Source organism: Rhinopithecus bieti, unplaced genomic scaffold (assembly GCF_001698545.2).
Source record: "Rhinopithecus bieti isolate Rb0 unplaced genomic scaffold, ASM169854v2 scaffold_83366, whole genome shotgun sequence".
NCBI classification, from domain to species: domain Eukaryota; kingdom Metazoa; phylum Chordata; class Mammalia; order Primates; family Cercopithecidae; genus Rhinopithecus; species Rhinopithecus bieti.
Genome location: NW_016832657.1, coordinates 623,592 through 642,752, shown reverse-complemented (window position 1 = coordinate 642,752; position 19,161 = coordinate 623,592). Strand labels below are relative to the sequence as shown.

The 19,161-nt window shown below is 50.7% G+C and overlaps 2 protein-coding genes across 2 annotated transcripts in view; both read right to left on the bottom strand.

The window, feature by feature from the left end:
- Nucleotides 1-280: 280 nt before the first annotated feature.
- ANKRD53 (ankyrin repeat domain 53) lies at nucleotides 281-7,574 on the bottom strand. The gene is made up of 6 exons (XM_017865654.1): nucleotides 7,200-7,574; nucleotides 6,753-6,999; nucleotides 6,235-6,434; nucleotides 3,999-4,163; nucleotides 3,404-3,524; nucleotides 281-1,171 (listed from the first exon to the last, which is right to left on the bottom strand). The coding sequence occupies exons 1-6, from the start codon at nucleotides 7,367-7,369 to the stop codon at nucleotides 482-484; spliced, it is 1,593 nt and encodes a 530-aa protein (XP_017721143.1). The 5' UTR covers nucleotides 7,370-7,574; the 3' UTR covers nucleotides 281-481.
- Nucleotides 7,575-15,664: 8,090 nt separating this feature from the next.
- The window catches only part of ATP6V1B1 (ATPase H+ transporting V1 subunit B1), a 28,328-nt gene continuing 24,831 nt past the window's right edge, over nucleotides 15,665-19,161 (bottom strand). The window contains exons 9-14 of the mRNA XM_017865668.1: nucleotides 18,176-18,299; nucleotides 17,765-17,915; nucleotides 17,424-17,506; nucleotides 16,552-16,656; nucleotides 16,230-16,359; nucleotides 15,665-16,132 (exon numbers count right to left, since the gene is read on the bottom strand). Coding sequence (XP_017721157.1) covers nucleotides 15,969-16,132; nucleotides 16,230-16,359; nucleotides 16,552-16,656; nucleotides 17,424-17,506; nucleotides 17,765-17,915; nucleotides 18,176-18,299 — 757 coding nt within the window. The 3' untranslated portion in view covers nucleotides 15,665-15,968. The remainder of the gene's footprint in view (nucleotides 16,133-16,229; nucleotides 16,360-16,551; nucleotides 16,657-17,423; nucleotides 17,507-17,764; nucleotides 17,916-18,175; nucleotides 18,300-19,161) is intronic.

Below are 19,161 nucleotides of genomic sequence, written 5' to 3'. Positions count from 1 at the left end.
CTGCTGGGAATAAGGATGGCAGCCCAGAGTAGCAGGGAAGCCCGTGCCAGGGGGACATATTAGCTGTCCTCCACCCCATTCTGGGTCTCAGCTTAGAGCCTGCAGCAGGAAGGGCTTAATCTGAACAAGAAACAGAATTTCCCAGTGGGTCCTTCCATCCTGGAAGCCTGGGCCCTTTGGCATGGGAGGGCGGTGGGGGTGCCAAAATGTGACAACTTTTACAATGCCAAGGTGAAGGATAGCGACTGACCCCCCTACTCTGAACCTAACTTGGATTTCCTGGGGGGGTGCCAAGAGATTTCTTTGCAGGGTGAAAGGAGGCCTGGGGTCTGGGCTTTTGATTGGGAAGGGGACTCCTGTTCTCGAGCTTGGGGTGGGAAGCCCATAGGCACCCTTCCCCCTTTCCTCACCACCCACAATGCGAATCGCCACACGTCAGCCTTCACTGGGCTGCCTCAGGGGAGAGGTAGCAATGATAACTTTATGGGTTGATTTGTGGGGAGGGCAGGGCAGGGAGTCCTTGATGGGATCGCACAGCTGCCAGGAAGGCTTCATCAAATGTGTCACGCAGGTTCATGGCCAGAGTGTCAGTCCAGAAGGTGTCCTCACCCAGGTGCCGCTTCCTGGGCACTTCCCTCATGGTGATGGGGTAAAAGCCCTGGGGCACCTTCATTCTGTAGGGCCACACACGTGGGTACAGCATGCGGAGCAGCACCTCAAAAGGCAGCCGCGGCACTGGCGCCACCCAGTGGCCATCCACTGTGTGCAGCCGTGCACCGCCGTGCCCGTCTGGCCTCACCTCCAGGAAGCTGCTGAAGTCGTGCTCCGGGCTGGGGTCTGGATGCACGCCCAGGCGGATGCCTTGTGAGTGGCTGATCCGGGTGGTGGGGGGTCTGGCAGGGTTGTTGCTAACGTTCCACATCGTGGGCCGCTTGATCGTGGGCTTCCTGTAGATGGGCTTGGGCATCTCCGTGGGCTGTGAAATGCATTGCAGGCGCGCCTCCACAGAGGGGTGGAAGCTCCTGGAAAGCTGCGATCCCTGTTGCTCTGGAGTCTTGGAGATGGTGGTGGCCCGGGCTTGCTTGGTATTAGAGACCAGAGAGTGGCCTGGGTGCAGCTTGCCCTGTAGCCACTTTCTGATAGCAGCTTCTCTGAGAATTTTGTGCTCTTTCTGCAACAACAGAGGGTACAAGAGAGTCATGGAGGTCTGCTGCCCTCTGCTTCTGTGCAAGGAGGTCCTGTAGCTTTCGGAAACCACGGTCTGACGGATGAGGGAAACTCTGAGTCTGATGGGACTAACACCTACCTTACGGAAGCCAGTGTTCTGATGGGGGAGACAACTTTTTCCATAAGGGTGCCCCTGGGCTCAGTGGGGAGACAAAGCATCTCTCCCAAAGGGGAGATCTCCAATCTGATGGGAGAGATATAGCCTCTGCCCTAGGTGAGGCTCCAACTTGACATGGGAGACACAGTCCCTGCCCTGCCCTAGGGAAAACCTGAAGTCTTACAGAAAGACAAGTCCCCACTTCTCTAAAGGAATCTGCAGTCTGATAGTAGAGACATGTCCTGTCATAAGAGAGTCTCTGGTGTGAAGGGGGAAAAGGCAAATGGGAAGTGCACACTGCATCCTTGACCCTGGAAGGAGAAAGCAGAAAGGACCAGATGGCCTGATGTGGACACACTTCTTGGAAGTGAGAAGTCATGCAGGGAGGATACAATTGGCTGGCTCTCCAGGCCCGGTGGCAGCAGCTCAATCTAGCTCTCTCCTTGCCTCCACTGGAGCCTTCCATATGTTGTCATAGAACCTCCCCCACCGCCATTGTCTCACTATCTCACTCCCAGACTGTTGCTAAGCAATCAGAGGCTTTGGAGATTGACCCAGCTCCAGGCACAGGCTCTGATTAGGCTAAGCCAATCATAATAATTCCATCAGACCTTGCCCCAGACCTAAGTCAGTCAGCATATGGCTTTCCTTTAGTTGTAGCTATAGAAACAAGAATGGACCCTTGATCGAATTGAGGCCATAAGAGATGAGGGGAGATGCAAGGAGCTTCTGGAAAAGGTTAAAGCTACAGAAAACAGACAGGCCTTGCCTCCTCTGGACAGTGTGTGACTCTGAGGACTAGTGACCCTGGCATTAGAGGAGGATAGGGCTGAGAACTGGAGAGAAATGGAGCTGAAACAGACCTGATGTGCTGGAGTCAGCAGCCTCAAAGCCCTCCCCACTTCAGGATTCACTTAAGATTGCCAGTATCTTCTGAGTTTTCTGGGTTTTGCACCCTATGTAATTACACCTGCTTAAAATCCCCTTTCTTACCCAGCCAAGGTCCTTCACTGATGTGGGCCCCTGCCAAATCTTGGCAGCCTCCAACTTACATCTGATCCCCAGCTGCTCTGAGTTTTCGGTTCTCTGCATACATTGTGTTCCCAGGTGCCTCTATGCCTTCCTATGCGGCTGCTCCTTATGCCTGGTCAGCCCTTCCCTCCTTCTTCATATAGCTAACTGCTGCGCATCCTTCAAGACTCCTCTTAAGCATCATGCCTCCTGACACCCTCCTGGACCCTCTTCTCCTTGATGGGGCTGTAACCTGCCTCCTCTGCTAGACTCTAAGCTCCTTGAGCATGGGGACCACATATTGTTCATCTTTGGACCTCAGGGTCTAGTCGGTTCCTAGCACAGAGTGAATGCCCAGTGCTGCTGGAAGGAAGGGTAGATTTTTTTTTTTTTTTTTTTTTTTTTTTTCTTTTTCTTTTGAGGCGGCGCTCTCGCGCTCCGTCGCGCCGGTCTGGAGCTCGCAGCTGCCAGATCTCAGCTCACTGCAGCTCCGCATCGCGGGTTTTACGCATTCTCCTGCCTCAGCCTCCGGCAGTAGCTCGCCACAAGAGAGACGCCGCCACCTGCGCCCGCTATTTTTTGCTATTCTTAGTAAGAGACGGGCGTTTACCGTGTTAGCCAGGATGGTGCCGATCTCGCTGATCCTCGTGATCCGCCCATGCGTCGGCCTCCTAAGTGCTGCGGGATTACAGGCTTGAGAGCCACCGCGCCCGGCCCTTGAAGGGTAGATTTTTTTAACCAGAGTGTGAGCTCCAGTTACCAGCAGGGCCTTGGTCTCATTGAAGGTTGTCATCCTGAAAGAGGCAGTGCACTAGGAGGGGCCCGGAAATGCTTGTGAATTTAAGCTTGCTTAAATTGGGTTTCTAACAGAGGATAAGACTTTTGACCAAAAGACTGGCTTTTTAAAAAGTGGAATTTCAGTCAGAGTACAGGGTGGGAGTACAGGCGAAAGGGTGACTTTCAGGGTGGGAGTGCTTCTAGCCACTCTTCCACAGTATGTGGGTCACTGCCCCTCTGCTCACATGCCTGCATAGCAGCTGGCACCCGGCCCCCCGCTGCCCTGCTTACTTGATACTCAATCAGGTAGTTGTACTCCATGAGGGCCAGCTGGCTCTTGAACGTCTTCATTTTTCTCATCTCACGGGCAAAGTCCTTCTTGTCCTTTTTCCACATGGCATCCTTCAAGAACCTGGTGCCAAGGTCGGGACAGGGGTGTCATCCCACAGTGACAGAGATTCCACCTGGGCTGGGAAGACTGGCTGCTGCTGAGGGCTTGGATGGGGATGAGGGGAGTGGCCAGAGGGAGATGAGCAAGATGAGCCATCCCCATTGCCTGGGGCCCTCTGGCTCCCTACTTCTTTAGGTGAAAGAGGAAAGTCCTTGATGACATGGTCACTGCCCTCCTGCTGAGGAGCCAGGGGCCCCAGGGCAGGAATGGAGGGCAGTGATCAACCCAGAGGGCAGGGGACCTGGGCAGACTTACCCCCCAGCCTAGGTGATGAGGTGATTGCCTCGTCCAAAATATCCTGGGCAGTAGACGCTTCCTCCAGCTGTCTGGCTTCCCAACCCTCCCCTTAAAGGCTCAGCTATGGTGAGGGCTCTAGGGAAAAGGCTGGGGGAGGGGAAGGGGTGGGCAGGCTGTAGCTGGTTCTCACACTCTCACCGGGCACAGGCACGGTGGTTCCATATTTTGCAGAAGTCAATGGGTTTGTAGCCCATGGCATCTTGGGCGTGGACGTTGGCGCCACTCTGTACCAGGACCTTCACACAGTCCAGCAGGCCCTCACAGACTGCCAGGTGCAGGGGCGTGGAGCCGTTGCTTGTCTGACTGTGGAAGGCCCCGCCAATGGGGATGACAGCAGAAAGGAAAGACAAAGGGCATCTGCCCATCAGATAGATGGACACACCAGTTTCCAAGCCCTGCTCTACCATCTGTCCACTGGGTGACCCTAGCTATGTCTCTCCCTTTCAGCACCTCAATTTCCTTTACTGTAGAGGGAGGAATTGGACTAAGTGAACAGTAAAAATCTGATTTTAGGAGATATGTGACAGTTAAGAACTGCTGGAAGGAGAGCTGGCTTGGTTCAGAGACCACTAACCTCATCTACTCTTAAACCAACCAGCCCCCTGCCCTTTCCCTATGTCTCACCAGATTCCTTATGCCCACAAGATCTGCGTGACCTGGGCCTAACCTCGTTGATTTATCCTTTGACCTTGCCCACTCTTTCCCAACACATGATGTTACCTCTACCTGGGACACTTCTCTGGCTCTTTGCATGGCTGGCTCACTCTGTCTTCAGGTTGCAATTTAATGTCACCTCCTTAGAGGTGATTGCTTCATCCAAAATAGATCCTCCCCCTACCTGCTTTACCACCTACCCCATCACCTTGTTAATTTTTTTCATAACCACTTCCCATGCTCTGTCAAGATTTTGTTCATTTATTTGTTTGCTAATTTACTCTCTGCTCCTGCACTAGAATGTCAGCTTCGTGAGGAGAGGGACCATTTCTGTGACTCCAGCGTAGTGCTTGGCACATAGTGCATGCTTGATGCTTTGAATGAATGCAGTCTCCTATGTGCCGTGCACTTTTCAGTGATCACAGTAGTCCCATGTGATAGGCACTGCCATTCTCCCAAGTTTCAGTTGAAGATACTGAGACAGAGGTTCCCAAACTTAGCTGCAAGTTAGAAGCACCTGGGGATCTTTTCTGACTTCCAAAGCCCAGGTCACACCACAGACCCATTAAATTATAACCTTTGGATTGCAACACTGGTGTTCATATTTTTTAATTTTAATTTTTTTTTTTTTTTTTTTTTGAGACGGAATCTCACTCTGTCGCCCAGGTTGGAGTGCAGCCGCGCAATCTCAGCTCACTGCAAGCTCCGCCTCCCGGGTTCACGTCATTCTCCCACCTAAGCCTCTCGAGTAGCTGGGACAACAGGCGCCCACCACCACACCTGGCTAACTTTTGTGTATTTTTAGTAGAGACGCGGTTTCACTGTGTTAGCCAGGATGGTCTCGATCTCCTGACCTCGTGATCCACCCGTCTTGGCCTCCAAAAGTGCTGGGATTACAGGCATGAGCCACCGTGCCCGGCCTAATTTTTTTTATTTTTTATTTTTTGAGACAGGAGTCTTGCTCTATGGCCAGGCTGGAGTGCATTGGTGCAATCTCGGCTCACTGCAACCTCCATCTCCCGGATTCAAGCGATTCTCCTGCCTCAGCCTCCTGAGTAGCTGGGACTACGCCACCACACCACCTGGCCAGGTGTTCATATTTTTTGAGCTCCCTAGGTAATTCCAATGTACTCCTAAGTTTGGGAGCCAAAGCACTGGGGCTTAGAGGTTGAGTGACTTGCCTAAGGTCCCGCTGTCTGCTAGCAAGTTGCAGAGCTGGGATGTAGACTAGGTCTGTTAAAGGGCAATCTCTCTCTCTCTTTTTTTTTTTTTTGAGACGGAGTCTCGCTCTTGTTGCCCAGGCTGAAGTACAGTGGCGCGATCTCGGTTCACCGCAACTTCCACCTCCCGGGTTCAAGCAATTACCTGCCTCAGCCTGCCGAGTAGCTAGGATTACAGGCATGTACCACCACGCCCGGCTAATTTTGTATTTTAGTACAGACAGGGTTTCTCCATGTTGGTCAGGCTGGTGTCGAACTCCCTACCTCAGGTGATCCGCCCGCTTCGGCCTTCCAAAGTGCTGGGATTACAGGCATGAGCCACCGCGCCCGGCTAAAGCCCAGTCTCTTTACTACACCATGTGGATTCCTGACTGCTTTATGTGGGACCCAATCCTTGTCACCTCCAGCAGCCCCTCTGCTTGTCCTGCATGGATTTGCCTGCCTGGAGGTGGGGCTGTGCCCGCGCCTGAAGCCTCCCTCCTGAAGCAGGCTGGACTCACGCATTGAGGGCTGCGCCTTTCTCCAGCAGGTAGTAGATGCAGGGGAGGGCCACGGTGGTGTTGTCCCTGTGGATGACGAGGTGCAGGGGGGTCTGGCTATTATTGGTCAGCAGGTTCACGGGAAACTTGTACTCCTCTACCAGGACCTGCAGGCATGCAAGCTTGCCCCGTTGGGCTGCGAAGTGGATGGCAGTGAAGCCCTGTGAGGTCCAGAGCAGGCAGGATGAGGCTGAGTGGGATTGAGGTCCCAGGGTCCACACTTTATATAAATTTATTGGGGTTACCTTCACTGTCTTTCCTTTGTCCCCAGGAATGCTCACATCCTTTTGTTAATTAACCAGTGTGTGTTCATCAGCCCACCCAACCTCCCTGCCCCCAAAATGGTCCTTCCACAGCCAGAAGATGAGTTAAATTAGGAGGTTCTACCCAGAAAAGGACATCTTCTTCTCCAGGTGACCACTCTGAGCGGGGTAGCGGGAGAGGGACCTCAGTCTTTGCCACCACACTCAAGACCTTACCTTGTAGTCGGTGGGGATTTCCCTGAGGCTCTGGTTCAGACAGAACCGCAGCCATTCCACGTTGCCCACAGCCGCCGCGAACAGCTGGTAGTAGCTCCAGATCGCCGTCTGGTCGATCGTGGTCTGGTCGGACTCCTTGCTGGGGCTGGGATCAGCGTGGGGCGCGGTGAGCGAGGCAGGGCGGCGTGGCGTGGCGAGGGCAGTCGCCTGCGCACCGAGGTGGTCGGCGAGGTCAGGCAGGGGCTGGCTGGTGGGAGGGGCAGTGGGGAAGCGACTCTGGGCCACGGCCCGGGCACCTCTCGGGAGGCGATCCCTGGCCCCGGCCTGGCTCTCCGGGCTTCTCCGGCTGCAGCCTCGGCCCCAGCCCGCTCCAGGCCCTGCCCACCAGGGAGGCGCTGGGCCGGGTTCTCGCGCCTCACAGCCTGGACACCTTCTCCCGCTACCCACCTGGGCTGCTTGGACTCCGCATCAGTCCAGGTGGCCTTCAAGGAGACTTTGTTCGCCCGCTGCATGGAGCCACGTGGAGCTGGCTGCGGCCGAGCACCTCTCCCTTCTTCCCTTTCTGAGTGCCAGCTTCCTGAGCCCGCCCGCCGAGCGGTGCTGCCCGCGGAGGCCATCGCGGGGCTGGAACTCCGACCCGGGCCAGGCGGGCTGCTCACCCACCCGCCGGCGCCCGGTCCCCGGGGGCGGCTCCTCGCCCGCTGGCCGCAGTTTCCCTTCCAGGCCGCTAGGGTTCGGCCGCCTCTCTAGCTAGAAGGGCAGAGCCCGGGCGCCTCCGGGGATCCTGCCCGCCTGCCGCTCCCCACCCGCCGCTCTGCTCCCGGCCTGAGCCAAAACCCCCACCCAGCCTCCCAGTCCTGCTGCCCGGGAAACTCAGCATCAAACACACAAACAACAAAGACACTTAGCTTTTGTTTCCGATTATCAAACTAATAAGTAGAAAACAGAAATGTTCAATGTGGAAATTAAAAATTACCATCCCACCACCCACAGAAATCATGGTTTATTGCAATATATATGCATATCATGACTATTTTTTGTATCTCTTTTCGTTTATTAATAGCATTATATTATGAGCTAGCGCCCATTTGTCACTCCACATACTAAACGTACATTATGATGCAACCACAGCCCAGCATCATAATGGATGTGCCATTGTTTCACATGAGCTGCGGGGAACGAAATGGCTTAACTCTGGTTGTTTTCTTAGAATGGATTCCTGGGAGTTGAATCACTAGGTGAAAGGGAATGAATATTTTTCAGCTGTCAATATGGGATTGCAGACTGCCTTCCAGGAAGGTTATATATTCACTTCCACTTCCAACTGCAGTGAAGCGGGTGCGCGTCACATCAGCAGTGTGGCTTTGGGGAAGTTACCTGACTTAGTTTCTACAGCAGCAAAATGGGGATAATAGCACCTAGTTTACAAGGAATGAAGGAATGCAAACAATGAGAACGGTGCTAGCAGAGAAGCACTACCTGTAAATCTGCTATTACCCAAAGAGGAACTATTCAAACCATTGCTAGCATCGGATATTAGGATTTTAAGTAAATGTTTACTAATTTGGTAGTGGCAAATGATGTTCTAGTGTGGCTCTTTAATTACCAACAAGGGTTAAACATTTAATTATCAGTGGTTTTGTCTTCTAGGAATTCTTTTACTTACATGGTTCTTTGAGGGCCTTAATGCGTTTCTTATTGATCTGTAAAACTTATTAGCATAGTGACCCTTTATGTATGTTATATTTGTTGTCAATATTTTCCTTAGTTTGCCTTTTGACTTTTTAGAATACATAGTAGCCAAGCAATAACTGTTGCTTGAATCAGTGTTGTCTTACTGAGCCATCCACATTCTCATCCCTTCTCAACAGGAATGACCCCAAGTTTATCAGAAGGCTCCTGTGGCTCCAGGGTCAACTCTGGGCATATCTGACTCCATCCCTACCACAGTCTGTCCTCTGTACCCCAACATTCCATGTATTTCCCCTAAGAAAAGGACAGGAGGTCCCCTAAGACCACAATGACCTGCAGAGAGGGACAAGAATACAGATTATCCACCCAGAAGCACCTTTCTCACTTTCCAGGGAACTGTCTTCTGAGAGCCCACTTGTCCCCCAACCCCAGTAGCCAGGACTCAGCACACCTGCCAAACACCTTCAAAACTAGCAAATCATGCTGGCTATCTGTCCCAGGTAGGGCCTTAGCAACTGGCTTCAAGTTGAGATAAAGTGACAATGCTTTTCAGGGATAAAGTTTGAGGATTTCCTGGGCTATTGTTGCTTCTGGGGTATTAGGATTCTAATAATGACAACAGGACCCTGTGTATGTAGTGGGGTTGGAGAGAGCATCTCAGTACCTCTCCAAGTTCATCCTCACTATCTTGACCTGTGGTATCTCACATCTCTGTACCAGTGTTTTGCAACCCTGGCTGTACAAACACTAATGCAGGGGACTTACCCCTAAAGATTCCGATTAATTCATCTGGTTTGGGGCCTGGGCGATGGTATTTGTAAAGTTCTCCAGGTGATTCTCGTGTGTAACCAGGGCTGAGAAGCACTTTGAGGCCTTTCTGCCTCAGTCCTCTTTCTAGGGAGGCAAGAGGCTGCAAGTGATTTTGAGGGAGAAGGGTCAGTAGAGTAAGGGAGGAAGATACAGGAAACTAGGAGAGTCTCTGGGAGGAGAGAATGTGTCATCCTAAAAACCCCTTGGCCACAGCCATGCAGCTAGGCAAACATAACGCCTGGTGGAGCAACAGAAGCTGGACCATGAGAAGGGCAGACAGCAGAAAATGCCCAGAGAAAGGTTCAATTTCTTCTTTGGAAGGTGATAGTAAGGGTGTGGCTCCAGAGTAACTGGTTCTACAGCTCCAGGCAAGGGAGATGGAAGGCTGAGGGGAGCAGGCCCATCAGGGAGAAGTAGGGGGAGCATCTAGAGAGGCACTGTCTGCACACTTCAGGGCCAGTGCCCAAGGCCAGATGCTTCCCATCTATTCTCTAAACCACCCCAGGATCCTCTTGAAGCTTAAGCTAGTTTTGATTGGGCTTCTGTCACTTTCAACTGAAGCCTGACTAGTAAAACCTCCTGAGGTTAAAGCCTCTATTGGGTAAAAGAATTATTAGGACCTGTGGGATAGTCCCAGAAAAGAGCTGTGTGGAGTAGGGCACTGTGAAGACCCAGGGGACATTGGAACCTGGCCCTGTGCTGTCTTCCAGGAGGAGGAGCGGTATACCCCAGAGAAATGGCCAGGTATGTGAAACTAACTAATTATGCCTGGAGTGCTGAGATCCATTTGTTTGAGCAGGGACACACCCTAAGACAGGCCTAGGCTGTGGAAGCTGACACTTTTCACTGTGGCCAGGCAGCATGCTCGCCCATGGATGGGAGTAGGGTGGGGGAACATGGCTGTGAGAATTGGGAGTCCTCCAGTAGTGAGTCTGGGTTCTGGCTGTAGTGGTAATGGGGTAGGAAACAGGACTTTCAGGACAGCACCCTGGAGTATCTATTTGGAAGGAAGTGGATAATGCTTTTGGGGGAGAAAGAAAAATTTGAAAGACAGGTTCTAACAGGTGGGAGAGGGAGTCTCTGCCTCTTGGGACCAGATTTGGAGGAAGGCAGGTATCTGGGTGCCCACTACATTGTAGGGGTGGGGAGGTCTGCTCAGGACAGGAACCCTAAAGAGCAAGTCATACCCCTTAAATCAGATTTACATTGAAGGGGAAAAGGACTTCACTACGAGAGCCTATCCAAGTCCCTAAACAAATAAACAAGCAAACAACAAAAAACAAGCCCGAGAGGGGGGAAGGGAAATCAGAATTCAGAGTTACTACAACATATTTCCTAAAAAGTTTAATTTTCAACAAAAAACCATGAGATATACAAATAAACAGGAAAGTATGACCCATACATAGGGGAAAAAAGCAGACAACAGAAACTGCCTATGAAAGAGTCCAGATATCAGATTTAACAGACCAAGACTTCAAAGCAGCCGTTATAACTATGTTTAAAGAACTAAACGAAACTATGTTAAAAAAAAAAAAAAGTAGAAAAGTTATGGTGGCAATTTCTGAACAAATAGAAACTATCGATAAGATAAACCATTAAAAATAATCCAATGAATTCTGGAATTGCAGAGGATAATAATTGAAATGAAAAATTCACTAGAGAGGAACAATAGTGGATTTGAACTTGCAGAAGAAAGGATCAGCAAACTTGAAGATAGGGAGTAGAGATCATGCAATCCAAAGAGCAAAGAGAAAAAAGAATGAAGGAAAACAGAGCCTCAGAAAAAGCCGGGGGGCACCATTAGGCATACCAATGTACTCATAATGGGAATTCCAGAAGGAGAGGTGAGAGAAAAGAGCAGAGAAAGTAATTGAAGAGGCAATGGCTGAAAATTAGCCAAGTTTGATGAAAAAGATTAATCTACAGATTTAAGAAGCTCAGCAAACTCCAAGTAAGTTAAACACAAATATATCTACATGTAAGCTCATCATACTAAAAATGCTGAGAGACAACGTTCTGAAAGCAGCAAGAGAAAAAGAACAAATCACATTCAAGGGAACCTCAATAAGATTAATAGCTGAATTCTCATCAGAAACAATGGAGGCCAAAAAGCAATGGGTAACATATTCAAAATGCTGAACATAAAACAACTCTCGGCCGGGCGCGGTGGCTCAAGCCTGTAATCCCAGCACTTTGGGAGGCCGAGACAGGCGGATCATGAGGTCAGGAGATCGAGACCATCCTGGCTAATACGATGAAACCCCGTCTCTACTAAAAAATACAAAAAACTAGCCGGGCGACGAGGCGGCTAGTTTTTTGTCTCTAGTAACATGGTTTGATTGTGGGTTTTGTTTTGTTTTGATGTTCAAGTCTATTTTGTCCGACATTAGTGTAGCCACTCCATCTTTCTTATGTTTACTGTTTGCATAATAGGTCAGGCTAACAAGGTGAAACCCTGTCTCTACTAAAAATACAAAAAATTAGCCAGGCATGGTGGTGGGCGCCTGTAGTCCCAGCTGCTGGGGAGGCTGAGGCAGGAGAATGGCGTGAACCTGGGAGGTGGAGCTTGCAGTGAGCGGAGATCGTACCACTGCACTCCAGCCTGGGCGACAGAGCAAGACTCCATCTCAAAAAAACAAAACAAAACAAAACAAAAAACCTGTAAAACTCGGCTGGGCGCGGTGGCTCACACCTGTAATCCAGCACTGTGGGAGGCCAAGGAGGGAGGATCACTTGAGGTCAGGAGTTTGAGACCTGCCTGGCCAACATGGCAAAACCTCATGTCTACTAAAAGTGCAAAAATTAGCCTGGTGTGGTGGTGCTTGCCTGTAGTCCCAGCTACTCGGGTAGCTGGAGACGGGAGAATCACTTGAACCCGGGAGGCAGAGGTTGCAGTGAGCCGAGATCNTGGGAGGTGGAGCTTGCAGTGAGCGGAGATCGTACCACTGCACTCCAGCCTGGGCGACAGAGCAAGACTCCATCTCAAAAAAACAAAACAAAACAAAACAAAAAACCTGTAAAACTCGGCTGGGCGCGGTGGCTCACACCTGTAATCCAGCACTGTGGGAGGCCAAGGAGGGAGGATCACTTGAGGTCAGGAGTTTGAGACCTGCCTGGCCAACATGGCAAAACCTCATGTCTACTAAAAGTGCAAAATTAGCCTGGTGTGGTGGTGCTTGCCTGTAGTCCCAGCTACTCGGGTAGCTGGAGACGGGAGAATCACTTGAACCCGGGAGGCAGAGGTTGCAGTGAGCCGAGATCGTGCCACTGCACTCCAGCCTGGGTGACAGAGTGAGACTCCATCTGAAAACAAAAACAAAAACAAAAAGCTATAAAACTCTTAGAAGAAAACATAAGCACAAATCATTGTGACTTTGGATTAGGCAATAGGTTCTTAGATATGACACCAAAAGAAAAAATAAACAAGACATCATCAACATTAAATTTTTTTTTTTTTTTGCTTTAAAAGACATCATCAAGAAAGTGAGCAGACAACACACATACAGAATGAGAGAAAATATTTGCAAATCATCGGTAAAGGACTAGAATTGGTATGTCAAATATATGAACAAATCTTACAACTCAGTAATAGAATGACAACCCAATTTTAAAATGGGCAAAGGATGTGAATAGATATTTCTCCCAAGAAGATATACAAATGATCAATAATCATTCATTGTTAGGAAAATGAAAATCAAAACCACAATGAGATACCACTTTGTACCCACTAATATGGCTGTAATAAGAAGGACAGATAATAAGGGTTGCTGAGGATGTGGACAAACTGGAGCCCTCATCCACTGCTGGGGGAAATGGAACATGGTGCACCCACTTTAGAAAGCAGCTGGCAGTTCTTCACAACGTTCAACTGAGTTACCATCTGACCCAGCGATTCCACTGCTAGTTATCTACCTAAGAGAAATGAAAACATGTCCTCATAACAACTTTCACAGGAATGTTCATAGCAGCATTATGCATAACAGCAAAAAAGTGAAAACATCTCACATGTCCACAAACTGCTGGATAAACAAAAGGTGGTATATCCATTCTGTGAAATATTATTTGGCAACAAAAAGAAATGAAGTACCGATGCATGCATGGATGAACCCTGAAAATATTTTGCTAAGAAGCCAGTCACAAAAGACCACATGTTGTATGTTTCCGTTTATATGACATAAAACAGACAAATCCATAGAGAGAAAGTTGGTTAGTAGCTGCCTAGGGCTGAGGAGTGAATGGATTGTAAGGAGGTGTTGAAAGGTGAAAGCTAAGGGTGTAGGGTTTCTTTTTGTGGTAATGATGACGTTCTAAAATTGATTGTGGCCATGGATGCACAGCTCTGTGACTATATCAAAAACTTAACTCTTACAATTATAAATAAATTGTATAGTATGGGAATTATATTTCAATAAAGCTGTTATTAAATAAAAACAACTCTTTGCCCAGTGGACACTCAAACCTTTCCCCAAGATGGCTGTAAATTATCTTGGGATGGGAATGGGGAGGGCCTCCTTTGGTGCTAGTTCTTGATCCAATAATTCTGACGTCATCTACAAAACGTTTACCTAGAAATGAAACTTAGCTCTTTGCTGAAGTTCTATCCTTCCAAACCACCCATCTTTCCCTTCCTAGGTAGCATTCATGATTTCACTGTAGATGGGGCAGGGGAGACAGAGGGATTGATATTACAGAAAAGTTGGCAGCTTTGAAAGTAACATGAGGCAGCCTGATTTATAGAATACTCTTCATCCATTTCTTAACTGGGGATCTTCAGTCTTCTGCACTCATGCCCCCCATGTCCTTCAGGGCCTCTGCCTAGCAATTCTCCTCCCATCCTGTCTGGAGCAAATCAAATTCTACCTAGCATCTCTCAGCCAGAGCTGTTTAGAGTTACGCACATCTTTTGTGGCCTTGGTTGTCCCTTCCAAGGCTCCTGAGCTCACGTTCCACATGAAATTTATCAAGATATGTGTGTGTTTGTTTGTTATTGAGACAGGGGGCCACCCTGTCTCTCTCTGCCGCCCAGGCTGGAGTGCAGTGGCGCCATCACGGCTCACTGTGGCCTTGACCTCCCAGGCTCAAGTAATCCTCCCGCCTCAGCCTCCTGGGTAGCTGGGACTACAGGTGTGTGCCATCAGGACTAGGTGATTTTTAAACATTATTTTTCTAGGCACAGGGATCTCACTATGATGCCCACGCTGGTCTTGAACTCCTGGGCTCAAGCAATCCTGTTTTAGCCTCCCAAAGTGCTGGGATTACAGGCTTGAACTATCACACCCAGTCTATCAAGCTTCCTTCCTTCCTTCCTTCCTTCCTTCCTTCCTTCCTTCCTTCCTTCCTTCCTTCCTTCAATGGCACAATCTTGGCACACCACAACCTCTGCCTCCCGGTTTCAAGCGATTCCCCTGCCTCAGCCTCCCATGCAGCTGGGATTACAGGCATGTGCCACGACACCCGGCTAATTTTTTATTTTATTTTATTTTATTTTATTTTAGTAGAGATGCGGTTTCTCCATGTTGGTCAGGCTGGTCTCGAACTCCCAACCTCAGGTGATCCACCCGCCTTGGCCTCCCAAAGTGGTGGGATTACAGGTGTGAGCCACCGCTCCCAGCCCAAGCTATTTCTTAAGGAAGATAATTATCTCCCTAAGAAAAATTCTATTGTCAACTGTTAAGACATTAACGTAGCTTTTAAAAATTTTATTTATTTATTTATTTGAGATGCAGTCTCACTCTGTCGCCCAGGCTGGAGTGCAGTGGCGCGATCTCAGCTCACTGCAACCTTTGCTCCCCCCGGGTTCAAGTTATTCTCCTGCCTCAGCCTCCCTAGTAGCTGGGATTACAAGCATGCGATATCACACCCAGCTAATGTTTTTTCGTATTAGTAGAGACGGGGGGTTCGCCATGTTGGCCACGCTGGTCTCGAACTCCTGACCTCAAGTGACCCCCGCTTCGGCCTCCCAAAGTGCTTGGATTACAGGCATGAGTCTCGCTATGTTGCCCAGGCTGGAGTGCAGTGGCTATTCCCAGGCACGATTCTGCTATTGATCAGCACTGGAGTTACGACCTTTTGGTTTCAGACCTGGACTTGTTCACCCCTCCTTAGGGAACCTGCTGGCCCCCGTCTCCGGGAGGTCACCATATTGATGCCCAACTTAGTGTGGACACCACATCAGCATAGCTCACGACAGACCGGAACTCCTGAGCTCGAGCGATCCTCCCGTCTCAGCCTCCCGAGTAGCTAGGACAACATCCTCAGGCTCCGCGCTGGGCTTTTTTTATTTTTTTTTTTTTATATAGGGAGAATAGTTTAATGAACTTCATGTACTCATCACCCCAGCCCCCAGCTTCAACGATTATCTTTTCCTTTAATTTTTATCTTTCTTTTGCCAATCTTGTTTTCAACGAAGATAAATTCATCTCAGTTACTTTTATTTTATTTCGTGGGCTTTTAACATAAAAATACAGATGCTCCCGTCAGAGCAAGGCATCGCAACCTTCTGTTCTTCCGCAGCGCCGGGAATCGAGGGGGAGCCATGGAGCGCGGGAAAGCAACCGAGAGAGGCAAAGGGATGGAGCGCGCGGCCCCCCCACCTTGGAGCCAGCGGAGGGCGGAGGGCAGCGCAGAAGCCGCTAGTTGGGGTGGCGAGGGAGGGGAGACCCGGGAGCCGAGGGCAGGGTCCCTGCCGGTGTTGGGGCACCACGGCGCGCCGGGCTAGAGCGCAGTGTCGGGCGCGAGGTCCTGCAGCGCCCCCTCGCGGGAGTAGAACTCGTCGATCACGGCCTGCGGAATGCGCTTCAGCATCTCCTTGGGGAAGATGCGCAGCAGCTTCCAGCCCAGGTCCAGCGACTCGAACACCGAGCGGTTCTCGTAGGGGCCTAGGGACAGAGCGGGATTCCCGGGAGTGGTAGAAATGTGTGTGGGGCGGGAGGAGGGTGAAGAGTTTACTGGCTCCACGCCAGCGACGCGCCTTACCCTGGTTGATGAAGTTCTTCTCAAACTTCTGCAGGAATTCCAGGTAGAGCAGGTCCTCAGAGGTGAGCGCCTCCTCCCCAACCACTGCCTTCATGGCCTGCACGTCCTTCCCGATGGCATAGCAGGCGTACTGCGGGAGGGGCAAGGCGTCGGTGTCCGCTGCGGGCTTACCACTGGAGTCCAGTAGCCCCTAACCTGGCTCTGCTGGGACCCCGTTCGGAAAGGAATTTTGACAGGAGAAAAGCTTGTCCTTCAGATGGGACTCAGACCTTCAGCTTCTGAAACTAGAGGACGCACCAGCCCCGGACCCTCTCCTCCTTACCAGCTGGTTGGAGACGTCTCCATGGTCCTTCCTTGTCATGCCCTCCCCAATGGCTGACTTCATCAGCCGCGACAGGGAAGGGAGCACGTTGATGGGGGGGTAGATCTGAGGGAGAAGAAGAAGGAAGTGGTGGAGAGCAGGCCTCAAGCTTTGCTCCCCCGTCCCCAAATTGTTCTCAGGAGAAGCTCCTCATTTATTCTACATTCCGAGGGGTCAACAGGCACATCCACCCTCTCTTATCTCCCACAAATTCTAGGGCTTGGGCGTGCAGCTGTCATATGTGGCCCTAGACAGAACAGTGGAGGGGGTAGATGACACGGCAGTTAATAAAAGGCTCAGTATTTCAAAGCTTTTGATAATGTGGACAAAAACCTCTTTGAAGCTTAAAGGTTAATAGCTGAAAAAAACAAAAACAAAAACCTGCCAAGCAAAGAGAAAAATGTCATGGGGTCGCCTTTAACCTACACACAGGACAGATGTGTGTCAGCCGTTGTTTTCTGTCCACCAAAGCAAATAACTGGAAAGGGAAGGGAAATAGTATTTACTATCTGCCAGATGCTGTCTATATGCCAGCTTATTTTTATCCTCCACAATGCGTCTGGATGATATATTTGATTATTCCCATTTTATGGATGAGGAAACCTAGGATCCAAGAGATGAAATTATCTTCTCAAGATCCCAGAGCCAGTTAAGCCAGATTCTGCTCAGGCCTATCTTCTGTCTGTGAACCATGCAGTCTTCCCTGTGGCTGTCTCCTGTTCGGGGTTCGCTTTTCCTGGCCCCTCCTAATTCACGCCTGGGGGCAGTGGAACATCTGTTCCTCAGTGTTTCTCTGGGCTGAGAGCAGGAAGTGGGCAGGGACAGGGCAGTACCTGTCTGTTGTGAAGCTGTCTGTCCACGTAGATCTGTCCCTCTGTGATGAAGCCTGTCAAGTCTGGGATGGGGTGGGTGATATCTACAAGAAAACACAGTGGTCTCAGTGTGGGTGGGGCCCAGGTCTCCAACCACTCAGGGCCACCTGGGTTCTGTTTCCCTCATGGGAGTGATAGCGGTGTGTGGGGGGCATGGATGGTGGAGGAAAGGGCCGTGTCTATCTCGATGGAGGAAAAGCGCTGGTGCACATCTGTGCAAAGCAACGTGGGCTCTTTAAGTGTGTGGTTGGAAAAGGGAGGGCAGGGGAGCTCTGGAGGGTAGTGGGCTGTGAGGAGGCTACCGTCATTGGGCATGGTGAGGATGGGGATCTGCGTGATGGATCCGCCCCGACCCTCCACGCGGCCCGCCCGCTCGTAGATGGTGGCCAGGTCTGTGTACATATATCCAGGAAAGCCTCGGCGCCCAGGCACCTCCTCTCTAGCAGCTGAGACCTGCAATATCCATGGTCATTGGGGTAAGAAAGAGGGTGAGAGGCTGAAGCTAGGAAGGGTGGAAGGGAGTTCAGTGACCCTGTGAGAAATGGAGTGGGGCGCAGGGGAGGAATGGCCAGGCTGAGACCAAGCCCTGGAACTCATGGGAGTGGGGCAGGCTTGAGTGGACCAGCTACCCTCTATTTGCAGGGTGACCCTCTGGGGTGTCAGGCTTAGGGAGGGGTAGGGAGGAACCTGACACTCCTTGCTAGCCAGCTCACCTCCCGCAAGGCCTCTGCATAAGAACTCATGTCCGTCAGTATAACCAGCACGTGCTTCTCACACTGGTAGGCAAGGAATTCAGCAGTGGTCAGCGCCAGGCGTGGGGTGATGATCCGCTCGATCCTGGAGGTGTGGCCAGGTGTTGAGAGAGCCTGGAGCCTGGGCTAATGCTCCACATAGCCCGGGGGCTGAGTGCAAGGTGAATTGGGAAGCTGGTGGTGTGCATAGTGGCAGAGGAATGGATAAGATGAGCCCTTGCCCCCATCCCCTAGGCCAGGACCACGGTTTCTGGGAGTAGGCAGACTCCAACACACACCTCGCCTACTGTCTAAGGTAGGAAAGGGGGCAGAGGCTGAGGCCAGGAGGCAAGTTGGGTGGGAAAAGCCAGGCAGGGCCAGGACTTTGTCTGGTGAAGATGAGAGTGGCTTTTGTCCCCTGCGGGCTGAAGGGGAAGGACTCTGGCATATCACCCTGTAGATGAGTTGGGGGGACCCGCTTTACCTCTGTCTTACCCTAGGGCACCCACACTTGGGTCAGCTGGAGCCCTCTCACCCCACATTCTCTGGATGGTTTCGTCCCTCTCACTGCTCCTCTCACTGTCCCTTTCACTGCTCCAAGCACACCTAATGTCCCCGTCTCTATGCTTGCCAGCCTTACAAACCCTTCCCACGTGGAGCGCTCCTGAACACCGTACCTTGGCTTCAGACACTCTCAGTTCCCAGCTTTGGGGCTGTGGCTCTTCCCCTTGGGGATGTCACCAACACCTCCAGAATTCTATTGCCTGCTTTCTGGAGTACCCTCCAGAAATACCCAGGACAGTTTATTAGAATTCTGTTCACCCACCTGACCCCCAGATTTAAACTCCCATTTTCTACACTTTTAAAATAGCAGTTTTTCTAAACAAATGTTTAGGGAAATGATCTCCTTGGGGTGACTTTGTGGATGTGACACGGAGATAAGGAGCCCTGAGTTGGGATGGTGGCTG

Bases quoted from the DNA above. Each gene is read 5' to 3' on its own strand.
- ANKRD53 (XM_017865654.1), bottom strand. From the start codon at position 7,369: ATGGCCTCCGCGGGCAGCACCGCTCGGCGGGCGGGCTCAGGAAGCTGG. The intron at 7,000-7,199 runs GTGGGTAGCGGG...CCCTCCCACCAG, and splicing joins GCGGAGTCCAAGCAGCCCAG to CCAGCCCCTGCCTGACCTCG. The intron at 6,435-6,752 runs GTAAGGTCTTGA...TGGACCTCACAG, and splicing joins AAATCCCCACCGACTACAAG to GGCTTCACTGCCATCCACTT.